At 44.1% G+C, this 23,807-nt stretch overlaps 1 protein-coding gene across 1 annotated transcript in view; it reads left to right on the plus strand.

Moving 5' to 3' along the window:
- LOC119966654 (repressor of RNA polymerase III transcription MAF1 homolog) overlaps positions 1 to 23,807 on the plus strand; it is a 65,296-nt gene that overhangs the window by 18,432 nt on the left and 23,057 nt on the right. Inside the window, 2 exon segments of the mRNA XM_038798710.1 lie at positions 17,096 to 17,224; positions 17,913 to 18,081. Of these exon segments, the coding sequence (XP_038654638.1) occupies positions 17,096 to 17,224; positions 17,913 to 18,081 (298 nt within the window).

The following is a 23,807-nucleotide window of genomic DNA, read 5'->3' on the forward strand; positions in this document are numbered from 1 at the left end:
AGCAACACTGTTCAATTCCCGTACCAGCCTCCCTGAACAGGTGCCGGAATGTGGCAACTAGGGGCTTTTCACAGTTACTTCATTGAAGCCTACTTGTGACAATAAGTGATTTTCATTTTCATTACCGATAAGACACGCATCATCTGATTTGGACGTATATGATCATTCTTTCATTGTTGCTATGTCAAAACTTTGGAGTTCCTTCCTTATAGCACTGAGGGCAAATGTTTCACCATGCAGAGCATTTCTCCTGGCGTCTGATCAATTTGGTCATTCAGCCCAAACTGATCTTCCTTCTGAGTTCCTACTCCATTTGTCACATGAGTCACTGGACTGAAGCAAGTTATTGTATATGAAACAACAATATGGAGTAAAGTCCTGCACTGTGAGGTTTTAATTTAATTTCTACATTTGTGGCAGTAAAAAGGCAATTGCTGTTGCCGTTACGTTTTGTCTCTGTCTCTGCTGTGAGATTCAGTGCCTGAATAATATTGCTCATCTGTGTACTACATAATCTGATTGCCTTTCTGTTCTTTGTTGAGTTGAAATGAAACCAACATGGAAGGATGTGGTAGATTTGAACAGCTCAAATTGTCAATGCTGCTAGACACAAAGATCAGAATGAGAGAACTCCGTCCTGGACAGTCTGCTGTTAGTTCAATGCCTTTGTCCAACGGAAATTTATCTTTTCAGTCTTGAAAGTGAAAGAGTACCCAATTCATTTTTTCCAATGAAGGGGCAATTTAGCGTTTCCAATCCACCTAGCCTGCACATCTTTGGGTTGTGGGGGTAAAACCCACGCAGACACTGGGAGAATGTGCAAACTCCACACGGACAGTGACCCAGAGCCGGGATCGAACCTGGGACCTCGGTGCCATGCGGCAGCAGTGCTAACCATTGCGCCACCAACCGAAATGCCCTAAGTTTCATTGATTCCCCTCAGCACCCCAGCTCGAGATTTTCACTAGCCTTTTGTGAAGCCGTACATCCTGATTTCACACTGAAATACTTCGCACTTTAAGATGGTGATGCCTTGTTCTGGATTCCTCCAGCAGAGACTATAGTTTCCTTGTACCAATCTTTATCATTATGAAAATCAAGACACTTCCATGGCCCAGAGTACTCCAATTGACATATTACAGTTGGCATCAGCGCTTCTAGCAAAAGAATTGGAGCACACTTTCTAGGAAGATATTTAAAACTGTTGCGGTGGGAACATTTATAAGGGAATTCAATAAATGTTTGAAATGGAAATGTTTGCAGGGTTAATAAATAGCTCTTAAAGAACATGGGCATGACATGGGTGGATGAGAGGAGAAAAGAATTCCCATTGTAGTCAATACTGGATACTCTAGGCAAACCAGTTCCTCCAGTAATGATTTGTGCCTGACTTCTAGTGGAACAAAAACACTGCGGGTTTTGAAAATCTGAAACGAAAGCAAAAGCTGCTTGCACTCTTTCCAACCTCCAGATGTCTCAAAAGTGCTTTGCACTCGGGGCAGTACAGAAGGTGTAGTGACTATTGTAATATGGGGAAGAGAAGATGGTAACAATATGACATAACTAGATGATCTGTTTTTTTTAAGGATATTGTTTGTGGATTAAATAACGTACAAGACACCAGGGCAGACTCTCCTGCCTTTCTTCAAATAGTATAATGGAATCTTCTCCATACAAGCATACAGGTTGTTCCTTAGGTTAACCTCACCTGAACGACGTGCCTCCAACGATGCTACGCTTCCTTTGAAACAAAACAGCACTCCCTCAATATCGCAGTTTGCATAGGGGCTGGTTTAGCTCACTGAGCTAAATCGCTGGCTTTTAAAATGGACCAAGCAGGCCAGCAGCACGGTTCGATTCCCATACCAGCCTCCCCGGACAGGTGCCGGAATGTGGCGACTAGGGGCTTTTCACTTACTTCATTGAAGCCTACTGGTGACGATAAGCGATTTTCATTTTTTTTTTCATTTTCATTGATATTTATGCTGGAACAAGTCAAGATTAGGAATTGGACAAAACTGCTGGGAGCATTCTGCAGCCACAGCAGTGAAAATTATTGGCATCTCGGGAGATAATGGTTGGGGTAGCATGGTAGCACTGTTGCTTCACAGCGCCAGGGTCCTAGGTTCATTTCCTGACTTGGGTCACTGTCTATGCAGAGTCTGCACGTTCTCCCTGTGTCTGAGTGGGTTTCCTCTGGGTGGTCTGGTTTCCTCCCACAAGTCCTGAAAGACGTGCTTGCTAGGTGAATTGGCAGATGGACATAGGCACCAACGATATAGGTAAAAAACCGGATGAGGTCCTACAAGCGGAATTCAGGGAGTTAGGAGTTAAACTAAAAAGTAGGACCTCAAAGGTAGTAATCTCAGGATTGCTACCAGTGCCACGAGCTAGTCAGAGTAGGAATGTCAGGATAGATAGGATGAATGTGTGGCTCGAGAGATGGTGCAAGAGGGAGGGATTCAAATTCCTGGGGCATTGGGACCGGTTCTGGGGAGGTGGGACCAGTACAAACCGGACGGTCTGCACTTGGGCAGGACTGGAACCGATGTCCTAGGGGGGGTGTTTTCTAGAGCTGTTGGGGAGGGTTTAAACTAATGTGGCAGGGGGATGGGAACCAATGCTGGAAGGTAGTAAAACAGGGACAGAAACAAAAGGAAGTAAGGGGAAAAGTGCAAGGCAGAGAAGACATAGTCAGAAATCCATAAGGGCGACAGTACAAGGTACAGTGACTGAGGGGAGCACAGTGAATAGGCCCAGTAATAACAAAAGGAATAAAACTGGAGATGTTAAGATTCAAAACAGAGGTAAAAAAACCAACATAAGTGTACTTTACCTGAATGCTCGTAGTATTCGGAATAAAGTAAATGAGTTGGTGGCACAAATCATCGTAAATGACTATGATTTAGTGGCCATTACTGAAACATGGTTAAAGGATGGTCACGACTGGGAGTTAAATATCCGAGGGTATCAAACTATTCGGAAGGACAGAGTGGATGGTAAGGGAGGTGGTGTTGCTCTGTTATTTAAGGATGACATCCGGGCAATAGTAAGGGATGACATCGGTGCTATGGAGGATAAGGTTGAATCCATTTGGGTGGAAATCAGGAATAGTAAGGCGAAAAAGTCACTGATAGGAGTAGTCTATCGGCCACCAAATAGTAACGAGATGGTGGGGCAGGCAATAAACAAAGAAATAACTGATGCATGTAGAAATGGTACAGCAGTTATCATGGGGGATTTTAATCTACATGTCGATTGGTTTAACCAGGTCGGTCAAGGCAACCGTGAGGAGGAGTTTATAGAATGTATCCGCGATAGTTTCCTAGAACAGTATGTAATGGAACCTACGAGGGAACAAGCGGTCCTAGATCTTGTCCTGTGTAATGAGACAGGATTGATTCATGATCTCATAGTTAGGGATCCTCTCGGAAGGAGCGATCACAATATGGTGGAATTTAAAATACAGATGGAGGGTGAGAAAGTAAAATCAAATACTAGTGTTTTGTGTTTAAACAAAGGAGATTACAAGGGGATGAGAGAAGAACTAGCTAAGGTAGACTGGGAGCTAAGACTTTATGGTGGAACAGTTGAGGAACAGTGGAGAACCTTCCAAGCGATTTTTCAGTGCTCAGCAAAGGTTTATACCAACAAAAAGGAAGGACGGAAGAAAGAGGGAAAATCGACCGTGGATATCTAAGGAAATAAGGGAGAGTATCAAATTGAAGGAAAAAGCATATAAAGTGGCAAAGATTGCTGGGAGATTAGAGGACTGGGAAATCTTTAGGGGGCAACAGAAAGCTACTAAAAAAGCTATAAAGAGTAAGATAGAGTATGAGAGTAAACTTGCTCAGAATATAAAAACAGACAGTAAAAGTTTTTACAAATATATAAGACAAAAAAGAGTGGCTAAGGTAAATATTGGTCCTTTAGAGGATGAAGGGAGTTTTAATAATGGGAAATGAGGAAATGGCTGAGGAACTGAACAGGTTTTTTGGGTCGGTCTTCACAGTGGAAGACACAAATAACATGCCAGCGACTGATAGAAATGAGGCTATGACAGGTGAGGACCTTGAGAGGATTGTTATCACTAAGGAGGGAGTGATGGGCAAGCTAATGGGGCTAAAGGTAGACAAGTCTCCTGGCCCTGATGGAATGCATCCCAGAGTGCTAAAAGAGATGGCTAGGGAAATTGCAGATGCACTAGTGATAATTTACTGAAATTCACTAGACTCTGGGGTGGTCCCGGTGGATTGGAAATTAGCAAACGTGACGCCACTGTTTAAAAAAGGAGGTAGGCAGAAAGCAGGAAATTATAGGCCAGTGAGTTTAACTTCGGTAATAGGGAAGATGCTGGAATCTATCATCAAGGAAGAAATTGCAAGGCATCTGGATAGAAATTGTCCCATTGGGCAGACGCAGCATGGGTTCGTTAAAGGCAGGTCATGCCTAACTAATTTAGTGGAATTTTTTGAGGCCATTACCAGTGCAGTAGATAACGGGGAGCCGATGGATGTGGTATATCTGGATTTCCAGAAAGCCTTTGACAAGGTGCCACACAAAAGGTTGCTGCATAAGACAAAGATGCATGGCATTAAGGGTAAAGTAGTAGCATGGATAGAGGATTGGTTAATTAATAGAAAGCAAAGAGTTGGGATAAATGGGTGTTTCTCTGGTTGGCAATCAGTAGCTAGTGGTGTCCCTCAGGGATCTGTGTTGGGCCCACAATTGTTCACAATTTACATTGATGATTTGGAGTTGGGGACCAAGGGCAATGTGTCCAAGTTTGCAGATGACACTAAGATGAGTGGTAAAGCGAAAAGTGCAGAGGATACTGGAAGTCTGCAGAGGGATTTGGATAGGTTAAGTGAATGGGCTCGGGTCTGGCAGATGGAATACAATGTTGACAAATGTGAGGTTATCCATTTTGGTAGGAATAACAGCAAACGGGATTATTATTTAAACGATAAAATATTAAAGCATGCCGCTGTTCAGAGAGACTTTGGTGTGCTAGTGCATGAGTAACAGAAGGTTGGTTTATAAGTGCAACAGGTGATTAAGAAGGCAAATGGAATTTTGTCCTTCATTGCTAGAGGGATGGAGTTTAAGACTAGGGAGGTTATGTTGCAATTGTATAAGGTGTTGGTGCGGCCACACCTGGAGTATTGTGTTCAGTTTTGGTCTCCTTACTTGAGAAAGGATGTACTGGCGCTGGAGGGTGTGCAGAGGAGATTCACTAGGTTAATCCCAGAGCTGAAGGGGTTGGATTATGAGGAGAGGTTGAGTAGACTGGGACTGTACTCGTTGGAATATAGAAGGATGAGGGGGGATCTTATAGAAACATTTAAAATTATGAAGGGAATAGATAGGATAGATGCGGGCAGGTTGTTTCCACTGGCGGGTGACAGCAGAACTAGGGGACATAGCCTCAAAATAAGGGGAAGTAGATTTAGGACTGTGTTTAGGAGGAACTTCTTCACCCAAAGGGTTGTGAATCTATGGAATTCCTTGCCCAGTGAAGCAGTTGAGGCTCCTTCATTACATGTTTTTAAGGTAAAGATAGATAGTTTTTTGAAGAATAAAGGGATTAAGGGTTATGGTGTTCGGGCCGGAAAGTGGAGCTGAGTCCACAAAAGATCAGCCATGATCTCATTGAATGGCGGAGCAGGCTCGAGGGGCCAGATGGCCTACTCCTGCTCCTAGTTCTTATGTTCTTATGGAGTTCAACCTAGATAAATGGGAAGTGATTCATTTTGGAAGGTCGAATTTGAATGCTGAATAACGGGGTTAAATCCAAGATTCTTGAGTGTGGAAGAACAGAGATCTTGGGGTCCACGTACATAGATCCCTCAAAGTTGCCACCCAAGTTGATAGGGTTGTTAAGAAGGCGTATGGTGTGTTGGCTTTCATTAACAGGGGGATTGAGTTTAAGAGCCACGAGGTTTTGTTGCAGCTTTATAAAACCCTAGTTAGACCACACTTGGAATATTGTGTCCAGTTCTGGTCGCCTCATTATAGGAAGGATGTGGGTGCTTTGGAGAGGGGGCAGAGGAGATTTACCAGGATGCTGCCTGGACTGGAGGGCATGTCTTATGAAGAAAGGTTGAGGGAGCTAGGGCTTTTCTCAATGGAGCGAAGAAGGACGAGAGGTGACTTGATAGAGGTGTCCAAGATGGTGAGAGGCATGGTTAGAGTGGATAGCCAGAGACTTTTCCCCAGAGGAAATGGCTGTCACAAGGGGACATAATTTTAAGGTGATTGGAGGAAGGTATGGGGGAGATGTCAGAGGCCGCTTCTTTACACAGGTAGTGGTGGGTGTGTGGAATGCACTGCCAGCGGAGGTGGTGGAGTCAGTCATTAGGGACATTTAAGCGACTCTTGGACAGGCACATGGACAGCAGTAAATTGAAGGGGGTTAGGTTGAGGTTAATGAGGGCAGCACGGTGGCGCAGTGAATAGCACTGCTGCCTCACGGCGCCGAGGTCCCAGGCTCTGAGTCACTGTCCATGTGGCGTTTGCACATTCTCCCAACATTTCTGGTATCTGATTTGTGTCCTCTTTTGTGAAGACAGAACCAAAGTATGTATTCAATTGCTCAGCCATTTCTTTGTCCCTTATTATGCATGCCTTGTTTCTGTCTGTAGGGGGCCTATATTTCTCTTTACCAATCTCTTTCTCTTCATACATCTATAGAAACTCTTAGTGTCTGTCTTATGTTCCCCTTTGTCCTTCTTTGCTGAATTCTAAAATTGTTCCCAATCCTTGGACCTATTATTTTTCTTGATTTGTGTCTACGTCACGCTGGCTTGTTGCTAAGTGAATAGAGCTCCACAAATAGAACCGTATGCTGTTGGCCAATCAATTGTCAGAAGCAGAGGGAAGATAATGGGCTAGCACCATGTCCACATCACCAAAGCTCAATAGTCTGTGGTATCCTGTCCAATTTGCAGCAGAATCCTCTGGGCTCAAGTAACGGACATACCCACCGAAACCCTACCAAGCATTGTGAATGATTAAAATGGCCATCTTCACCTTTAAAGCATGAAGTCAATGTGGGGGGAGAGGAGGTGAGCTAGCTGACAGTAGATACTTTGGATATGGTGTTAGCAAGGACAAAGGGTTTTTTCTAAATTCCCGTGAATTGTTTTGGTGGGGGTCGGCTATGGCCAAGCAGCCTGCTGTTTGCATAGTGACCACAGGCTTGTTGTCTGGCAAGGTTATAGCTGAACATTTAACTTTTCCCTCATCAATATTACCTGACTTGTCTTGTCTGATTTGCAGAAAGTGCACTGAATTGATTTTGGATGTTTTTGGAAGTAGTGATTGAAGTATGAATCTATTAACTGCTCAAGTACTCCAGTCAGGCAAAGTCCATCAGATCTGGACCGGGCACAGCTTCCGAGAATATAACTGATTCACAACAGGAGTATTGCAGCAAAAAGGCATGGCAAAGCTTTGATCTTGCACTCACCAGGACGTTTGCAAGAATATCCAATGTACACCGTATTCTTACAAATAACCTGATGAACATAGAACAGTACAGCACAGAACAGACCCTTCGGCCCTCAATGTTGTGCCGAGCCATGATCACCCTACTCAAACCCACGTATCCACCCTATACCCGTAACCCAACAACCCCCCCTTAACCTTACTTTTATTAGGACACTACGGGCAATTTAGCATGGCCAATCCACCTAAGCGTGAGACATGTTTTTTTTTAGCAAAACTCCAGTTCTGTACTACAAAATGAATAGATTAACAACATTTTGGAACAGAGCCAAGGGATGCAATCACTCATCCGAAAGGACAGTTAGCTGTGAAGTGATGTAGTGAGCATTGGGAAGTTAGCTGTGAAGTGATGTAGTGAGCATTGGGAAGTTAGCTGTGAAGTGATGTAGTGAGCATTGGGAAGTTAGCTGTGAAGTGATGTAGTGAGCATTGGGAAGTTAGCTGTGAAGTGATGTAGTGAGCATTGGGAAGTTAGCTGTGAAGTGATGTAGTGAGCATTGGGAAGTTAGCTGTGAAGTGATGTAGTGAGCATTGGGAAGTTAGCTGTGAAGTGATGTAGTGAGCATTGGGAAGTTAGCTGTGAAGTGATGTAGTGAGCATTGGGAAGTTAGCTGTGAAGTGATGTAGTGAGTATTGGGAAGTTAGCTGTGAAGTGATGTAGTGAGCATTGGGAAGTTAGCTGTGAAGTGATGTAGTGAGCATTGGGAAGTTAGCTGTGAAGTGATGTAGTGAGCATTGGGAAGTTAGCTGTGAAGTGATGTAGTGAGCATTGGGAAGTTAGCTGTGAAGTGATGTAGTGAGTATTGGGAAGTTAGCTGTGAAGTGATGTAGTGAGTATTGGGAAGTTAGCTGTGAAGTGATGTAGTGAGCATTGGGAAGTTAGCTGTGAAGTGATGTAGTGAGCATTGGGAAGTAGTTAAGGAGCAGGTGACTGATGCAGGAGACAAAAGGAAGGAAAATGGAGATTAAAGGCAGTGTGTGACAGAGGGTGTTGAAGTAAGTGGAAAATTGGCAACGTGGAAAACAAAGACAAAAAACAACTACTGATAACAGTTGCTAAACGAATTTGACTTGGTTAAAAAATATATTATTGTACAAAATAGTGAAAGGCACATCTTGTAGACACAGACACACGATGTGTATAATTTTATTTGCACTTCTGAAGGTGGTATCCAGCTCCTCACTACTTTGACACCAGTTCTTCAGCTGACCTATTCATCATAAAGGAAACGTTGAAACTTGACTCTCCACCCAAGTTGATCCTGAGAATTTCATACAGGTTTAACAAATTTGAATCCATCCCCTTCCACTCTTCTGGCACAGCTTAATTGGTATGTGTATATACCCTGCTGCTTTGTCAAATAACTTTTCAAATGCAGACTTGGTGCTGTCGAGTATTTGTAGAGTTTTAACGAGGTAAATGTGCCATGTGATGCATTACTGATATTGTGGCTGTAGTGTTGGCATTGTAACTTCAGGTAGGCAAGAAAATGGAGGGGGGTGGTGCGAGTATGTAACACATTGAGATGAAACTTCAGTCGTGGCTGTAATGTATGTGAGGAGGCGGAAACACCAGAGGTAGTGTGTGCTGAAAGTCTAAACTGTCTGCCAAAGTACGTATGTCAGTGCGTGTGTATCTTTTCTCTGCTCATTGGCTGAGTAAAGCTGATTTGTGTCTACGTCACGCTGGCTTGTTGCTAAGTGAATAGAGCTCCACAAATAGAACTTTTGGCTTTTAACTGGAAGCAGGTGAGATCAGATTGCACAAGTCAGATAATCGGCATTTGTTTCAGTTTAGTATCAGTTGCTATTTGAATATTCTGCATTCTTTGATTTTGACTTGGTATTAGATTTGGACATGAATTTAGCTACACTGGTGGAATGCTCTTCATGAAGTCAGCAGAAAACAATTTCTGAAGCGTGCATTAAATGTCTTGCATTGCTGACCACATCCTAATCCCATCCCCAATAGGGACTTACATGCCAGGTCATGTCCTTGACCAATGACAATGCACTTTGCAGAGTTAATGGTTAGCCAGTGGAACCTCTAGTATTTCCTGCAGGCACTGTCCAGGAGAAGAATGTAGGTGGTTGAGGCCAATTAGAAACTCTGTACCGCACCAGTCTGGTTCACTACGTTGTGGCGCCTGGAATAAATAGGTGGGTCAGCGTCATTTTGGGTTTTTAAAAAATTGGCTTGGGGACAAGACAAAGAGTTGCAGTAAATAGTTATTTTCCATATTGGAGAACGGTGAACAGTGGTGCCCCCGCCAAGAGTCGATGCTTGGACCACTATTACTTTCAATGTATCTGAATGGCTTGGATATTTAAAATTTGCTGATACCAAACTGGAGGTGTAATGCTAAGGTTGGTCAATGAGGCTGATGCTGTTAATTGCAACAACACAGACTAGCAGCATGAGCAGGCAATTTTTTTGGGGGGGGGGGGGGGGCAGCACGGTAGCACAGTTGCTTCATAGTTCCAGGGTCCCGGGTTCGATTCCCGGCTTGGGTGACTGTGTGGAGTCTGCACGGTCTCCCAGTGTGTGCGTGGGTTGTCTCCGGTTTCCTCTCGCAGTCCAAAGATGTGCAGGTTAGCTGGATTGGCCATGATCAATTGCCCTTGGTGTTCAAAAAGGTTAGGTTGGGTAACTGCGTTATGGCGATAGGGTGGAGGCATGGGCTTAAGTGAGGTGCTCTTTCCAAGGGCTGGTGCAGACTTGATGGGCTGAATGGCCTCCTTCTGCACTGTAGATTCTGTGAAGTGGCAGATGGAATTTAATACAAGAGTGTTAGGCAATATATTTTGGCAGGAGGAAGAGGGAGAAGCCAATATAGACTGAATGACCATTCCAAAATATGCTGAGCAGAGGAACTTTGGGGGGGGGTGATGGGCTGGCAGTGCACTGATCTTGAAGATAGAAAGACGTCGAGGTAGTCGTTATCAAAGCATATGGAGCTTGGGCTTCGAACCATTAAATTCGTACAGTGCCATGGAAACCATTTGGCCTATTGAGACTTCACCAGCCTTCAGAGCACCCTATTGGGCACAAGGATGGAGGAAGGTTGTGTTGCAGGACCTGTTAGGAAGCTGTCAGGGTTTCCTCTTGGAGCAAGGACGATTGAAAGGAGACTTGATAGATTTAAAGATTATGACCGGCTTGGAGAAGGCAAAACTGTTCCCAATTGACTAGTATAAGGACTAGGGATTTTTCGTGCAGTGTATTGTGTCCTAGGAACTGATACCCACAAAGATGGAAGCTAAAAGAAAGTTAGATGGACACCTTGAAGGAAATAAACTTGTAGAGCTGAGGGAACTGGGACGAAGTGGATTGTCCTCCAGAGATCTGGCATGGGCTACCAGGTCAGGGCTGTAATGACCTACCTCCCTTTCAGTGTATCAATGATTTCTCATAACTTCCAGACACATCTGGGAAGACATTCTGACATTTATTTGCTTGATTCAAAGTGATAACTTCACTCCCCAAGCTGTTCGAGCTTGCCCCCCCCCCTTCCCCCAAAATGCTCTTTTATCTCTGCCATCTCCCATTTTTAGTATTGTCTGTGCCAAGATTGAGATTTGGTGTCCCATACCAGCTGTTTTAGAACTCAAATTGCATAGGCATTAGAGCAACCTCCATGCCCGTGTTTACTACATGATGGAGTGCCTGTTCCTTCAGTGTCTTTGACTGAGCATTTTAAAAATAGACTGCGACATTTTTGTACGGTCACTACGGAGTATATTCTCAAACTAGAAAGTAGGAACGTTCTGTCCCTTCTCCTCCTTTAGCTGCATCATCTGATCAAGGAGTGGTTGTTCAGGCGACTGTGCCAAATGCCACACATGACTTCCCTTTACACTTGACCTCATCAAAGATGTGCTGCTGATTTAATCACTATCACCTACTGTTGGAATGCAGCAGTGAAGTATTGACGTGCATGAGGTAGTGATGTGGAGTTAGATTGCAGTGTGAAAGGATGCGTGCCAGTTGGCTGCCTTGATCTTGGTGAGAGGTTTGTTTATAGTTCTGTTTGACCCATTTGTTGCGAATTGATTTTGTTGCTTATGGTTATTAAAATCCTACCTATTAACCCTTTTTAGAACATACAGTGCAGAAGGAGGCCATTCGGCCCATCCAGTCTGCACCGACCCACTTAAAACCTCATTTCCACCCTATCTCAGTAACCCAATAACCCATCCTAACCTTTTTTGGACACTAAGGGCAATTTATCATGGCCAGTCCACCGTACGTCTTTGGATTGTGGGAGGAAACCGGAGCACCCGGAGGAAACCCATGCACACTCTGCACAGTTTTGGGAGTCACATCAATGCTTCTGTGTCAGAGGGTAGAGTAACCTGATGCCAAGTGAAGGGATAAAGCTCCTCTGGTGTAGGACGAATGAAGGGAATAGTGATCCAGAGAACATCTGACCGTATTTGAATTTCAAACAGCTGGTATAAGAAGTAAGACTGTTGGGTTGTTGTAAAAGCCCCTGGTTCCCTTCGAGGAGGAAACCTGCTGACTTTACAGAAGTCGGGACTACATCGTTTTTCATTAACATTGACTCTAAAATCGCCTAACAAGACACACTTGTACCAAACCCCTAATGGGTCATTTAAAGTTGACTAGCTGACTCTCTTTTTCCAATCAACATTCATAGCTGGGGTTTGGAGTATGGAGAGGGTTGATGGAAGGAGAGTAGAAAGTTAAGACCTGATTTGATTTTAGCAATGAGATGCAGAGACGCTGATGGCACATTTTCAATTTTGGACAGTTCAAAGGAGTGCTTGGATTAGATTAATGGAGGGAGAATTGGTTGGCTCAAGTGCAGGTAAAGTGTTCCAAATGCTTTGTAAAATTCCATCTCATTCTCCTGTTGTATTTATAGTTCCACAGATCCCTTTTACAGCTGTTAATGCAGCTGTACATTCTGTTTTTTAGAAAGCAGAAAATACACCAGTATTGGAATGGTCTAATGCTGCAGTACATGAGTGTTCTTGGCAGGGACTTGGGGAGGTAAGGTATGGCCGTGCATTAATACTGAATGACCTTCAGTGGTGGTTTGTGTCATTACCATACCCCACATTTCAGATTCTAGGTCGTGACTTTCACAGTATCTCTGTGGTTGATTCCGCTGGGGCTGCACAGTGGTGAAGTTCAAGGTATTGCAAAGAACAAGGTTTATTTAATGCAATGCACAGGGATATCTTTACCTCCTTCTGCCCTAATTTCAGCTGACAAAGTGCTTGGACTCTGGCTCCCACCCCTTGGTGGGTGAGGCCACAAGCAAAACTGCTAGATTGCTTCAGAAATTAATTTTTAAACCGTGGAATGAACTGAACACACTGCTGCAACTCTACACTTTTTTTTCTCTCTCCGCGCCAGAGTGCCAACCAAAAGTGAAAGTCTTTCCAAATATCAGAACTTGTTGTTTACAACTTAATTTGCTTTAGCAAAGGTTAAAGATTGTCCTCTGGTATAAATTTAACAGCCTCTGAAAAGCAGATTTGTAAAAAGGTGCTTTCACCATTTGGTTCATGCTCTGCTTTTGATTGTACCAGTCACCAGAATGGATGGTCATACAAAATTCAGTGGTGTTGTGCATAACCAGGGCTCATCTTCCATTCTGCTCTGGACTTGGGTCTGGTATGCAGCTTTTCCCCCAGATGGAGCGTGCCTTAAATTGGCCATTCAGTGGTAAAGAACATTTATTTTTGGCCTCTTGGAATCCCAAAATCTTCATATCGGTGAATTATCTTAGAATTGTGATTTGTTGGGGCAGCACGGTGGCACAGTGGTTAGCATTGCTGCCTATGGCACTGAGGCCCGGATTCGAATCCTGGCCCTGGGTCACTGTCTGTGTGGAGTTTACACGTTCTCCCTGTGTCTGCGTGGGTTTCGCCCCCACAACCCAAAGATGTGCAGGTTAGGTGGATTGACCATGCTAAATTGCCCCTTAATTGGAAAAAATAATTGGGTATTCTAAATTTATTAAAAGGAAAAAAAAAAGAATTGTGATTTGTGAATGTTGTTGCTCTTGACCATCAGGTCTCTGCCTCTTTAATCTCGTGTCACCCAATCGATTTGCAATAGTGCCCTGGGGAACTTTGCTTACCTGAAACATAAGGTGGCTGTAAACTTTGTTTCCCTTGGGTCTCATAAGGTGGCTGTAACATTTACATTGCTAATTTAAAAAAAAAAAAAATCTTTATTGTCACAAGTAGGCTTGCATTCACACAACAATGAAGTTACTGTTGGGCGAGGGGGTGGGGCGGGGCGGAACCCCTAGTCGCCACATTCCGGCGCCTGTTCGGAAACACGGAGAATTCAGAATGTCTAAATTACCTAACCATGTCTTTTGGACTTGTTGGAGGAAAACGGAGCACCGGGAGGAAACCTACGCAGGTACGGGAAGAAGGTGCAGACTCTGCACAGACAGTGACCCAAGCCGGGGATCGAACCTGGGACCCTGGCGCTGTGAAGCCATAGTTGCTAACCACTGTGCTGTTGTAACAAGTGGTGCAGTGGTAGACCCAGGATAATGCTCTGGGCACCCAGGTTCAAATCCCACTATGGCAGATGGGCTTAAAAGTCTAATGATGACCATGAAACCATTGTCAATTGTTGTAAAAACCCATCTGGTTCTTAATATCCTTATTTTTTAGGGATGGAAATCTCTCTCCTGATCTGACCTACATGTGACTCCAGACCCACAGCAATGTGGTTGACTCTCCGTAATGGGCAATGAATGCTGGTCCATCCAGTGATGCCAACATCCCATGAATTTATTTTTTATAAAAAGGTGTCTGTCACTATATTTTCGGTTAAACAGCGCACTTTGGATTCAAAACAACATCGGATGCTTTATAAACTAGTCTGTATTTAGTCAACAGATGATGCCAGCAAACCTGAAGATGTTGGCTAAACCTTAGTTTCAATAATTTATAGCCATGATCCATTTCAGAGAGCTGAGCTCTCTTTTATCCCTGCTCTTTATCTAGCTGAGCAGCATAAAAGAGCAAGCTGGCATTCTGGATTTGGAGCAATTCTGCATTTGGCAGACACTGGGACTAATAATCCAGAGAACAGAGTTCAATTTGAAGTCTGTAGTATTTAGAAAAAGACATTTCAATAAAAGTGATCAAATGGCTGATTGTAAAAACTCCTAGTTGATTTAATGTCCTTTCAACAAAGGAAAACTCAAACTGAGCAGGTCTGGTCTCTATTTGGGTCCTTAATTTTGACTTGATCTCTCTCCTATCCAGCTGTGTCTTTATGCATCTACTGAGTATAATGGGTGGTGTTATTTTTTCCTTGGTGTTTGACAGCTGGCAGTCCATCTATAATCCCTTTCAGATTTGTTTGACATTCGTGTTCGGGCAGTTTTAGTAGCAATTGGTTCAGTTCTAATCTATTAACTAGTAATGGACCTTTAGCACAAGATCATCCCTTGATTCTGGCCTTGGGTGACCGTGCATTCTCCGTGTCTGTGTGGGTTTCCTCAGTCCAAAGAGTGCATGTTAGGTGGATTGGCCCTGATCAATGCACGGGGTTAACGGGAATAGGGTGAAGGAATGGAACTAGGTAGAGTGCACTTTTGGAGAGTTGGTGCAGCCTGAATGGGCCAAATGGCCTGCTTCTGCACTGTAGGGATTCTATGGGCAAGTCTGCTGTTCAGATTGGTTTTGAATATTTAACAGTGATGTTGTAGTAGAGAGAGTGGCTTCCCCAGGAAAGTGGTTGCATACAAGATGTTCCCACAGCATGATGTGCTGAAATACTGGAGCAACTGATTTAAACCAGTGACTGGCCCAACCCTGGATCTTGTCATTTGCCACATGTCTTTTGGAGGAAGGAAAAAGGATCCTAAATGGGGTCCAACATGGTCATGGTGGGGGTGCAACATTTAGAAATTATTTTCCTGTTTTCCACTTCTGCTTTGAAGTGGAAATTGTGACAAGATAGGACGTTCATCTAGGAGTAGGATTTTGGGACAAAACTTTGAAAGCAGTTGAATGGAGTCTGGGATTCATAGAATTTACAGTGCAGAAGGAGGCCATTTGACCCATGACTTCACCAGCCCTTGGAAAGAGCACCCTGCTTAAGCCCATGGCCTCACCCTATCCCAGTAACCCCACCTAACCATTTTTCCTTTCTCAACACCAAGGAGCAATTTATCATGGCCGCTCCACCTAACCTGCACATCTTTGGACTGTGGGAGGAAACCAGAGCACCCGGAGGAAACCCACGCAGACACTGAGAGAACGTGCAGACTCCGCACAGACAGTGGCCCAAGGCTGCGTGGCAACGGTGCTTATCACTGTGCCACCCTCCCAGATGTTAAATGTAAGAAAATAAACGGGTGCAGGACTAGGCCGTTTGTTTGCTCAACACGGTTGTTCCTTGACCTCAACTACACTTTACTGCCTTTAGATTTATTGTCTTGTGTACAGAGGTACAGTGAAAAGTGGTGTGCTATGTACAGTTCAGGCAGATCGCTCCGTACATGAAAACCTAGAACATATGATAAATACATGACAATGCATAAACATAGTGGGTGAAGTATGCGGTATATTGTGTGCCAATTGTAGAGAAGATGTGTAGGAAGATCATAAAGACCATAAATTGCTGAGTGTTCAGCTGAAATGCCTGATAATCCCGCAGTTCTTGTCTTTGCCTGTATTTTGCAGGTATTTTTTCCTGTCACCTCCTTTAATTTCAGCCCATCACCTGTCTGTAAAGCACATTGTCTTTGTCACATGGAGTAGCACAAATTTGATTGTGAATGGCCTTCAGTAGACTGGATATCTGGAGATGTAAACCTATTTAACCCCAATAATATTCCCGTGGGCTGTGGCAGGAAGCCATCGGTCACATGGAGGACATCCTCCCTGTGTGTGCGTGTGTTTCCTCCGGGTGCTCCGGTTTTCTCCCACAGTCCAAAGATGTGCTGGTTGGGTGGATTGGCCATGATAAATTGCCTTTAGTGTCCAAAATTGCCGTTAGTGTTGGGTGAGGTTACTGGGTTATGGGAATAGGGTGGAGGTGTTGACCTTGGGTAGGGTGCTCTTTCCAGGAGCCAGTGCAGACTTGATGGGCCAAATGGCCTCCTTCTGCACGGTAAATTCTATGATATAAACCCCAGCAGAATGGTGAAATTGAGCCAGCTGAGTTGATCTATTTTTAATTGCGTTTAGAAGCTGCAAGTGTCATTCTATTTCATTACATTTCACACACTGACTTCCATTATATTTACAAAATTCTGCTGACTGCTGATCTTGTCCTCTTTGTGGGAGCTGGGAAATATATCTAGTATAATGAGGCATGAACTTAAATCAATAGAACTTCTTCTGGCACTGGCCTGTGATTTCTTCTGAGCAATGTTTACTCCGGTTGCGTGTGCCTGTGGAGTGACCTGGAAGCTGCTGTGCAGCCTACTAAACTGGTCCCTTTTTAAGATGGCATGCAAAAAAAAAAGTAGCATTTCACATTTCAGTGACTACGCTGCATGCAAAAGCCAAATTAGAGGGAGAGAAATAAACGTTTACATTCACTAACTTTCTTTTTTCCCTCTTTCCTTTAAAGGATAGAAAGCTATTCCTGCAAAATGGCAGGGGATGACAAACAGATGTTTAAACAGTTCTGTCAAGAGGGGCAGCCCCATGTCCTGGAAGCCCTTTCACCACCTCAGACTACTGGAATTAGCCCAAACAGGTAAGTAGAACCTTGCTCTGAAGAGGAATCCTTTTTTGTCAATACCCAGTTTGCTGCAATGGAGGCCTTCATTACAAAAAGATTCTTTATTGATTCCACTCAATTGTATGTAGTGTTTGACCTACAGCCAGTGCAAGTAAAAGCGACATTCTGCGGATGCTGGAAATACTCAGCAGCTCGGGCAGCATCTGTGGAGAGGGGGGTTTATCGTTTGAGTCCAGTAGGACACTCCAGAATTGTTGAAGTCATATTGAACTCAAACGTTAATTGTTTCTCTCTCCACGAATGCTGCCAGATCTGGCGAGTTCTTCCAACGCTTCCACACTAGGAAGTATGGCAGCGTTGTATCTCGGTGGTGGAAGGGAAGAACTGCCGTCTGCTATAACTGTTATTGAACATGACAGTCTATCTCTCACTAGCTTCAGATGCCAGACGTTTTGGCTCAGTGACTCTTGCTTCCTAACAATATTAATGTAACCCAGTCGATCAGTGCACATACCATTTCTGGTGCACCTAGTGCAATAGCAAAGTATTATTATTTGAACCGGTCCTCTTGAAACTTGACGCCAACACCATGTGTATATTTATTAAAATATTTTGTCAGAATTTAATAACTGGACCCATGGTTCTTCATTTCCATATTAAAGATTTGCGGAAACTAACTCTTGTTACCTATCCTTCATTTTAGGTTGAGTAAAAGCCAAAGTGGAGATGAAGGCGAGGGACCACTCTGTGACAAGTGTAGCCGTAAAACGCTCTTCTACCTGATCGCTACACTCAATGCATCGTTCCGCCCAGATTATGACTTCAGCACAGCTAAAAGCCATGAGTTCAGCAAAGAGCCCAGTTTGAACTGGGTAAGTGAATGTAACAGGATTGATTGTGGAATTGTTCATTTTGAAAACAGCCAAAGATTTGCTTGATGGTTCAGCCTACCATCGCAAGTGACAATTTTATTTGGGTAGGATTCTTGTCTTCTACCGTAAATAGAAAAGATGTTGGATATGACCGGTAGCATGGTGGTTAGCGTAAATGCTTCACAGCTCCAGGTTCCGTTCCCGGCTGGGTCACTGCCTGTGCGGAGTCTGCACGTCCTCCCCATGTGTGCGTGGGTTTCCTCCGGGTGCTCCGGTTTCCTCCCACAGTCCAAAGATGTGCGGGTTAGGTGGATTGGCCATGCTAAATTGCCCGTAGTGTCCTAAAAAAGTAAGGTTAAGGGGGGGTTGTTGGGTTACGGGTATAGGGTGGATATGTGGGTTTGAGTAGGGTGATCATTGCTCGGCACAACATCGAGGGCCGAAGGGCCTGTTCTGTGCTGTACTGTCTATGTTCTATGACTGACTTTCTCCGCACTGAGCTGTAGTTTTGCTTATTTAGTGAACTGCATTATCGTCAAGAGTGGGCAAACTAGCCATAAAGATCTTGGACCTGATGGTATTGTATTATTGGGTTGTGTCTTTGCTGTCTTTGCTGCAACGTAACAGTCCAATGGCTTGATGTCTTCCTGCTGACTGCTCCTTGGTCACCTGTCCATTCTCCTTTTCAATTTACTAAATGAATCCAGTGTACTTGGTGACACTGGGGGTGTGTGTGGGGAAGCTGCACTCCAAATAAATTTTGGTTGATCCATAGGGACGTGAGAAATGGGAGCAGGAGTAGAGTGTACAGCCTGTCGAGCCTGCTCTGCCATTCAGTACCACCGTGGCTGAGCTTGGGCTTCAACTCTACTTGCCCACCGGCTGCTCTGAGCCCTTCATTCCCTGCGACCAAAAGTCTGGCTGTTTCAGCCCTGCATTGTGATGGTACCTGGGACAGACTCCAATTTATATTGGGAAACCGGAAAGGACCCCAACAATTTTCAATTTGGAAACTGGGGAAAGGATACTTTGCTCTAGGAATGATTCCACTGACACACTTTATCATTAACATAGAATTGACCCCATTAAGGTGCAAAAGTAGCTTTTCAATTAATAGTTGAACAGTTCTTTAAAAAGCAAAAGAAAGGTCTTTGAGCTTGCTTTCCTATCTATCTACTTGTAAACTTTCAATTAAGCAAAATACACACACTGGTCAAATGCCATTTATTAATACAGTTAATACTTAATAGCATGCAGGTTTATACTTTGATTTGGCTCACTTGTCAGACAGCTGGTTTGTGATGTGGAGCAAGACCAGAAGCGTGGGTTCAATTCCTGTGCTGGTGAGGTTATTCATGAGGTTATTCTCAACCTCGCCTGAGGTATGGTAACCCTCTGGTTAAATCACCACCAGCCAGCTCTCTCCCTCTAAGGGGAAAGCAGCCTCTGATCATCTGGGAATATGGTGACTTTACCTACAAATCTATGCACATAGTACTTTGGTAAGAGTGTGTCAGAAGTCAGGTTAAATAACACGCCTCCTTTCCTCAGAAACCTGGGCAGAACTCTAGAAATGAAACTGAGAATAACACACAGGGCAGGAGAAAACGCAACTAAAACCATACCCAGCCGCTCCCATGAGAGACATCATAGCCTACCCAGCTGTTAACCCTTTAATCACAGCTTTACATTGAATTTTTTAAAATTTCATTTTATGTTGCTGGTTAGGCCAGCATTTATTGTCCATCCTTAGATGCCCTTCAGAAGGTGGTGGTGAGTTGCTGCCTTAACCCAAGGTTCTTTTATTACTGTAACAGACACAGTACAAGATGTGAATCTCAAGTACAAGAATAAATGTATACTGTGCCCCCTTATGAACATAAGAATTAGGAGCAGGTGTAGGTCATCTGGCCCCTCGAGCCTGCTCCGCCATTCGATGAGATCATGGCTGATCTTTTGTGGACTCGGCTCCACTTTACGGCCTGAACACCATAACCCTTAATCCCTTTATTCTTCAAAAAACAATCTATCTTTATCTTAAAAACATTTAATGAAGCAGCCTCAACTGGGCAAGAAATTCCATAGATTCACAACCCTTTGGGTGAAGTTCCTCCTAAATCTACTTCCCCTTATTTTGAGGCTATGCCCCCTAGTTCTCCTTTCACCCGCCAGTGGACACAACCTGCCCGCATCTATTCTATCTGTTGCCTTCATAATTTTATATGTTTCTATAAGCTCTCTCTCTCTCTCTCGCTCGCTCGCTCCAGTCCCAGTCTACTCAACCTCTCCTCGTTATTCTAGATTCTCCAGTCAAGGGAAACATTACTTGGTGTCTGCCCTGTCAAGCCCTTGGTAATAGATTTTGATAGGTTTCAATGAAATCGCCTCTCATTCTTAAAAACTTCAGATAACATAGATTCAATTTACTCGACCTCCGCATCAGACAGCCCTCTCATCCCAGGGACCAATCTAGTGGAGCGTTGCTATATTGCTTCAAATGCAAGTACAGTATATCATTCCTTAAACGTGGAAACTCTAGTATTCCAATGTGAAGTCCTGTGCTATTGTAGCAAGGCTTTATTCCTCTACTCCAATCTCCTCACAATAAAGGCCAACGTGATATTTGCTTTTCTCATTTGCTAATGCTTGCTATATCTGTGGGTTAGTGATCCAGAGACACCGGTTAATGCTCTGAGGACATGGGTTGAAGTCCCACTGTGATGCACTGGAATACTGCAAACACTTTCGTTCCCCATATCTAAGGAAAGATGTACTAGCATAGGAGGCAGTTTAGATTTGGATTTATTGTCACTTGTACAGGGAAAGGTGCTGGTTACAGTTGAGGCAGGTGCTCCAGACGGGGAAAGGTGCTGGGTACAGTCAGGGCAGGTGCTCCGGACGGGGAAAGGTGCTGGGTACAGTCAGGGCAGGTGCTCCGGACGGGGAACGGCAGGTGCTCCGGACAGGGAAAGGTGCTGGGTACAGTCAAGGCAGGTGCTCCGGACGGGGAACGGCAGGTGCTCCGGACAGGGAAAGGTGCTGGGTACAGTCAAGGCAGGTGCTCCGGACGGGGAACGGCAGGTGCTCCGGACAGGGAAAGGTGCTGGGTACAGTCAAGGCAGGTGCTCCGGACGGGGAACGGCAGTTGCTCCGGACAGGGAAAGGTGCTGGGTACAGTCAAGGCAGGTGCTCCGGACGGGGAACGGCAGTTGCTCCGGACAGGGAAAGGTGCTGGGTACAGTCAAGGCAGGTGCTCCGGACGGGGAACGGCAGTTGCTCCGGACAGGGAAAGGTGCTGGGTACAGTCAAGGCAGGTGCTCCACACATGAAAACTTAGAACATACAATAAATACACAATGTAAATATATAGACAGCGGGTAAAGTGTACGGTATGTCATGTTACAACTGTAGAGAAGATGCATAGAAAGATGTGTTCAGTCAGTAGAAAAAGCTCAAACCCTAAAAGGGCAGAGGGTCATTTCAGGAGTCTTGTAACAGCAGGGAAGAAGCTGTGTTTTTTTTATCTATGGGTGTGTATTCTCAGACTTGTCTTCTGCCCAATGGAAGAAGGAATAGACCAGGTGGGAGATGTCTTTGATTATGCTGCCCAAGGCAGTGGGAAATGTAGACAATGAATGGATAGGAGGTGGGTTCACGTGATGGACTGGGCTGTGAGTTACTTGCAGTCTTGGGCCGAGCAGTTGCCATACCATGCTGTGATGCAGCCAGATGGGATGCTTTTTATGGTGCATCTATAGAGACGATTCCCTAAGTTTTATCCTGCACATGGAGAGGTTAGGAAGAGAGATTGAATAGGTTAGAATCCTATCTAATCATAGACCTTCCATACCCAGGATAAACCTAGTGGACTGCCTCTATAGGTACCATAAAAATGTTGGGCCTGTACTCATTGGAGTTTAGAACAATGAGAGGCAATCTTGTTGAGGCCTATAGGATTCTCAGGGGGCTTGATAGGATAGGTGCTGAGAGGATGTTTCCTCTTGTGGGAGAGTGAATCTAGGACCAGAGGGCATAATCTCAGTAAGGGGTCACCCATTTCAGTCCGAGATGAGGAGGAATTTCTTCCAGAGGGCCGCGAGTCTGTGGAATTCTTTTTAATGGCTCGGTCATTAATAAACGGTGTTGGGCAGGTTTTTAACCTGTGTTGGAGAGAATCGGATGAGGTGTGAAAGTCAAGTTGACGATTGTCAGATCAGTCACAATCTCACTGAATAGTGGAGCAGACTCGATTTGGCCAAATGGCCTATTTCTGCCCCTACGTCTTGTGGACAGTGGGTGAAATTTAAATTCCATTAATAAGTCTGGAATTTAAAGCTAGTCTCTAATGATAAAACTACATTGATTTGTTAGAAAACCCCATCTGGTTCACTAACGTCCTTCAAGGAAGGAATCTGCCTTCCTTACTGGTCTGGCCTACATGTGACTCCAATGTGGTTGACTCTTAAATATCCTCTAATGGCCAAGCAAGAAACTCCGTTCAAAGACGATTAGGATTGAACATCAAGTGCTGACCTTGCCTATAATGTCCTCATCCCTTGAAAATATTTTTAGAACTATTTACGTTCCTCTTATGAATACACAAATATTTCTCAACATCAATGTTTCCAAGTGTCATGTCTTTTTATTTAAAAAAAAAAAAAAAAAATTTGCTCTTTGCTCTTCTTACGACAACCACCTTGTTGCCTATTCGTCTTTATCTCTTGCAGCTTTTGCCCTCGTTGCTTGTGTTACTATCAATTGTGTTGTCCGTAAACTTGGATATATTGCTTTGCCTCTTCATCTAATTCATTCATGTAGATTGTTAATAGCTGGGGCACTAGTACTCATTTTTGTAATACTCCAGTGTTTTTAGAGTGGCTGACTCTTGTGACCCACGCCACATTCACAATAGGTTCTCCATAGTTACTTTTAAAAACATCACACTCATTGTTGGCACTTCTGTATTATTAAATTTAAATTGTGCTGCTGTTTCACCTCAAAAGGATAATTTTACCTTGACACCTTGCAAGGGTGTAACTCAGAATTATTTGATTATTTTATATCTTCATCACCCATTGTTAGCATTTTGAGAACTGCGAGCAAGCACTGAAAAGATTAACGGGCTGAACTTTACACAGTTTTAACAACATCATGTTCACTCGTTCAAAACCCAACATGACCTCTGATAGGAAATTAAACTTAACACTTCCACTTCAGAAACCGGAACCCTAACTGCTGAACTAAAAACAGTTAGTCAGAATGTCACTGGATGCCTGTCAGTAGTTTCCAGGTAAACGTGTAACATGCTTAAAGCTGGGTACAACTCAGCTGACCAAAATGCAAAACATGCAGACAATTCCATTCCATATACCTGCAACATTTTACTGGCTCCTGTACACACGAGTCTGGTTTAATCGTCAGCTTGCAAACAAATTGAAATTCAGCTGGTGGAGTCCACGTAGCCATATGTCAGCGATGGATACTTGGGACAAGTACCTGGGTAGAGGAGGTGGATAGTGACGGGGGAGATGATGATGGGGGAGAAAAAAAAAGGACATGTTCTTTAAGAACACGAGCCCTGATATGGAGAGACAATTCTGGAGTGGAGGCTTGTAAGGGCGGGGGAAGCTGTACATCCAGGTTAACTAAGAGAATGATAAAGGGCGCATGGGGTTTGTTAGTGATGCACTGGAACTCGAAATAATACAGATTCTGCCACTGAACAA

This window comes from Scyliorhinus canicula, chromosome 5 (assembly GCF_902713615.1).
Source record: "Scyliorhinus canicula chromosome 5, sScyCan1.1, whole genome shotgun sequence".
Lineage (NCBI taxonomy): Eukaryota > Metazoa > Chordata > Chondrichthyes > Carcharhiniformes > Scyliorhinidae > Scyliorhinus > Scyliorhinus canicula.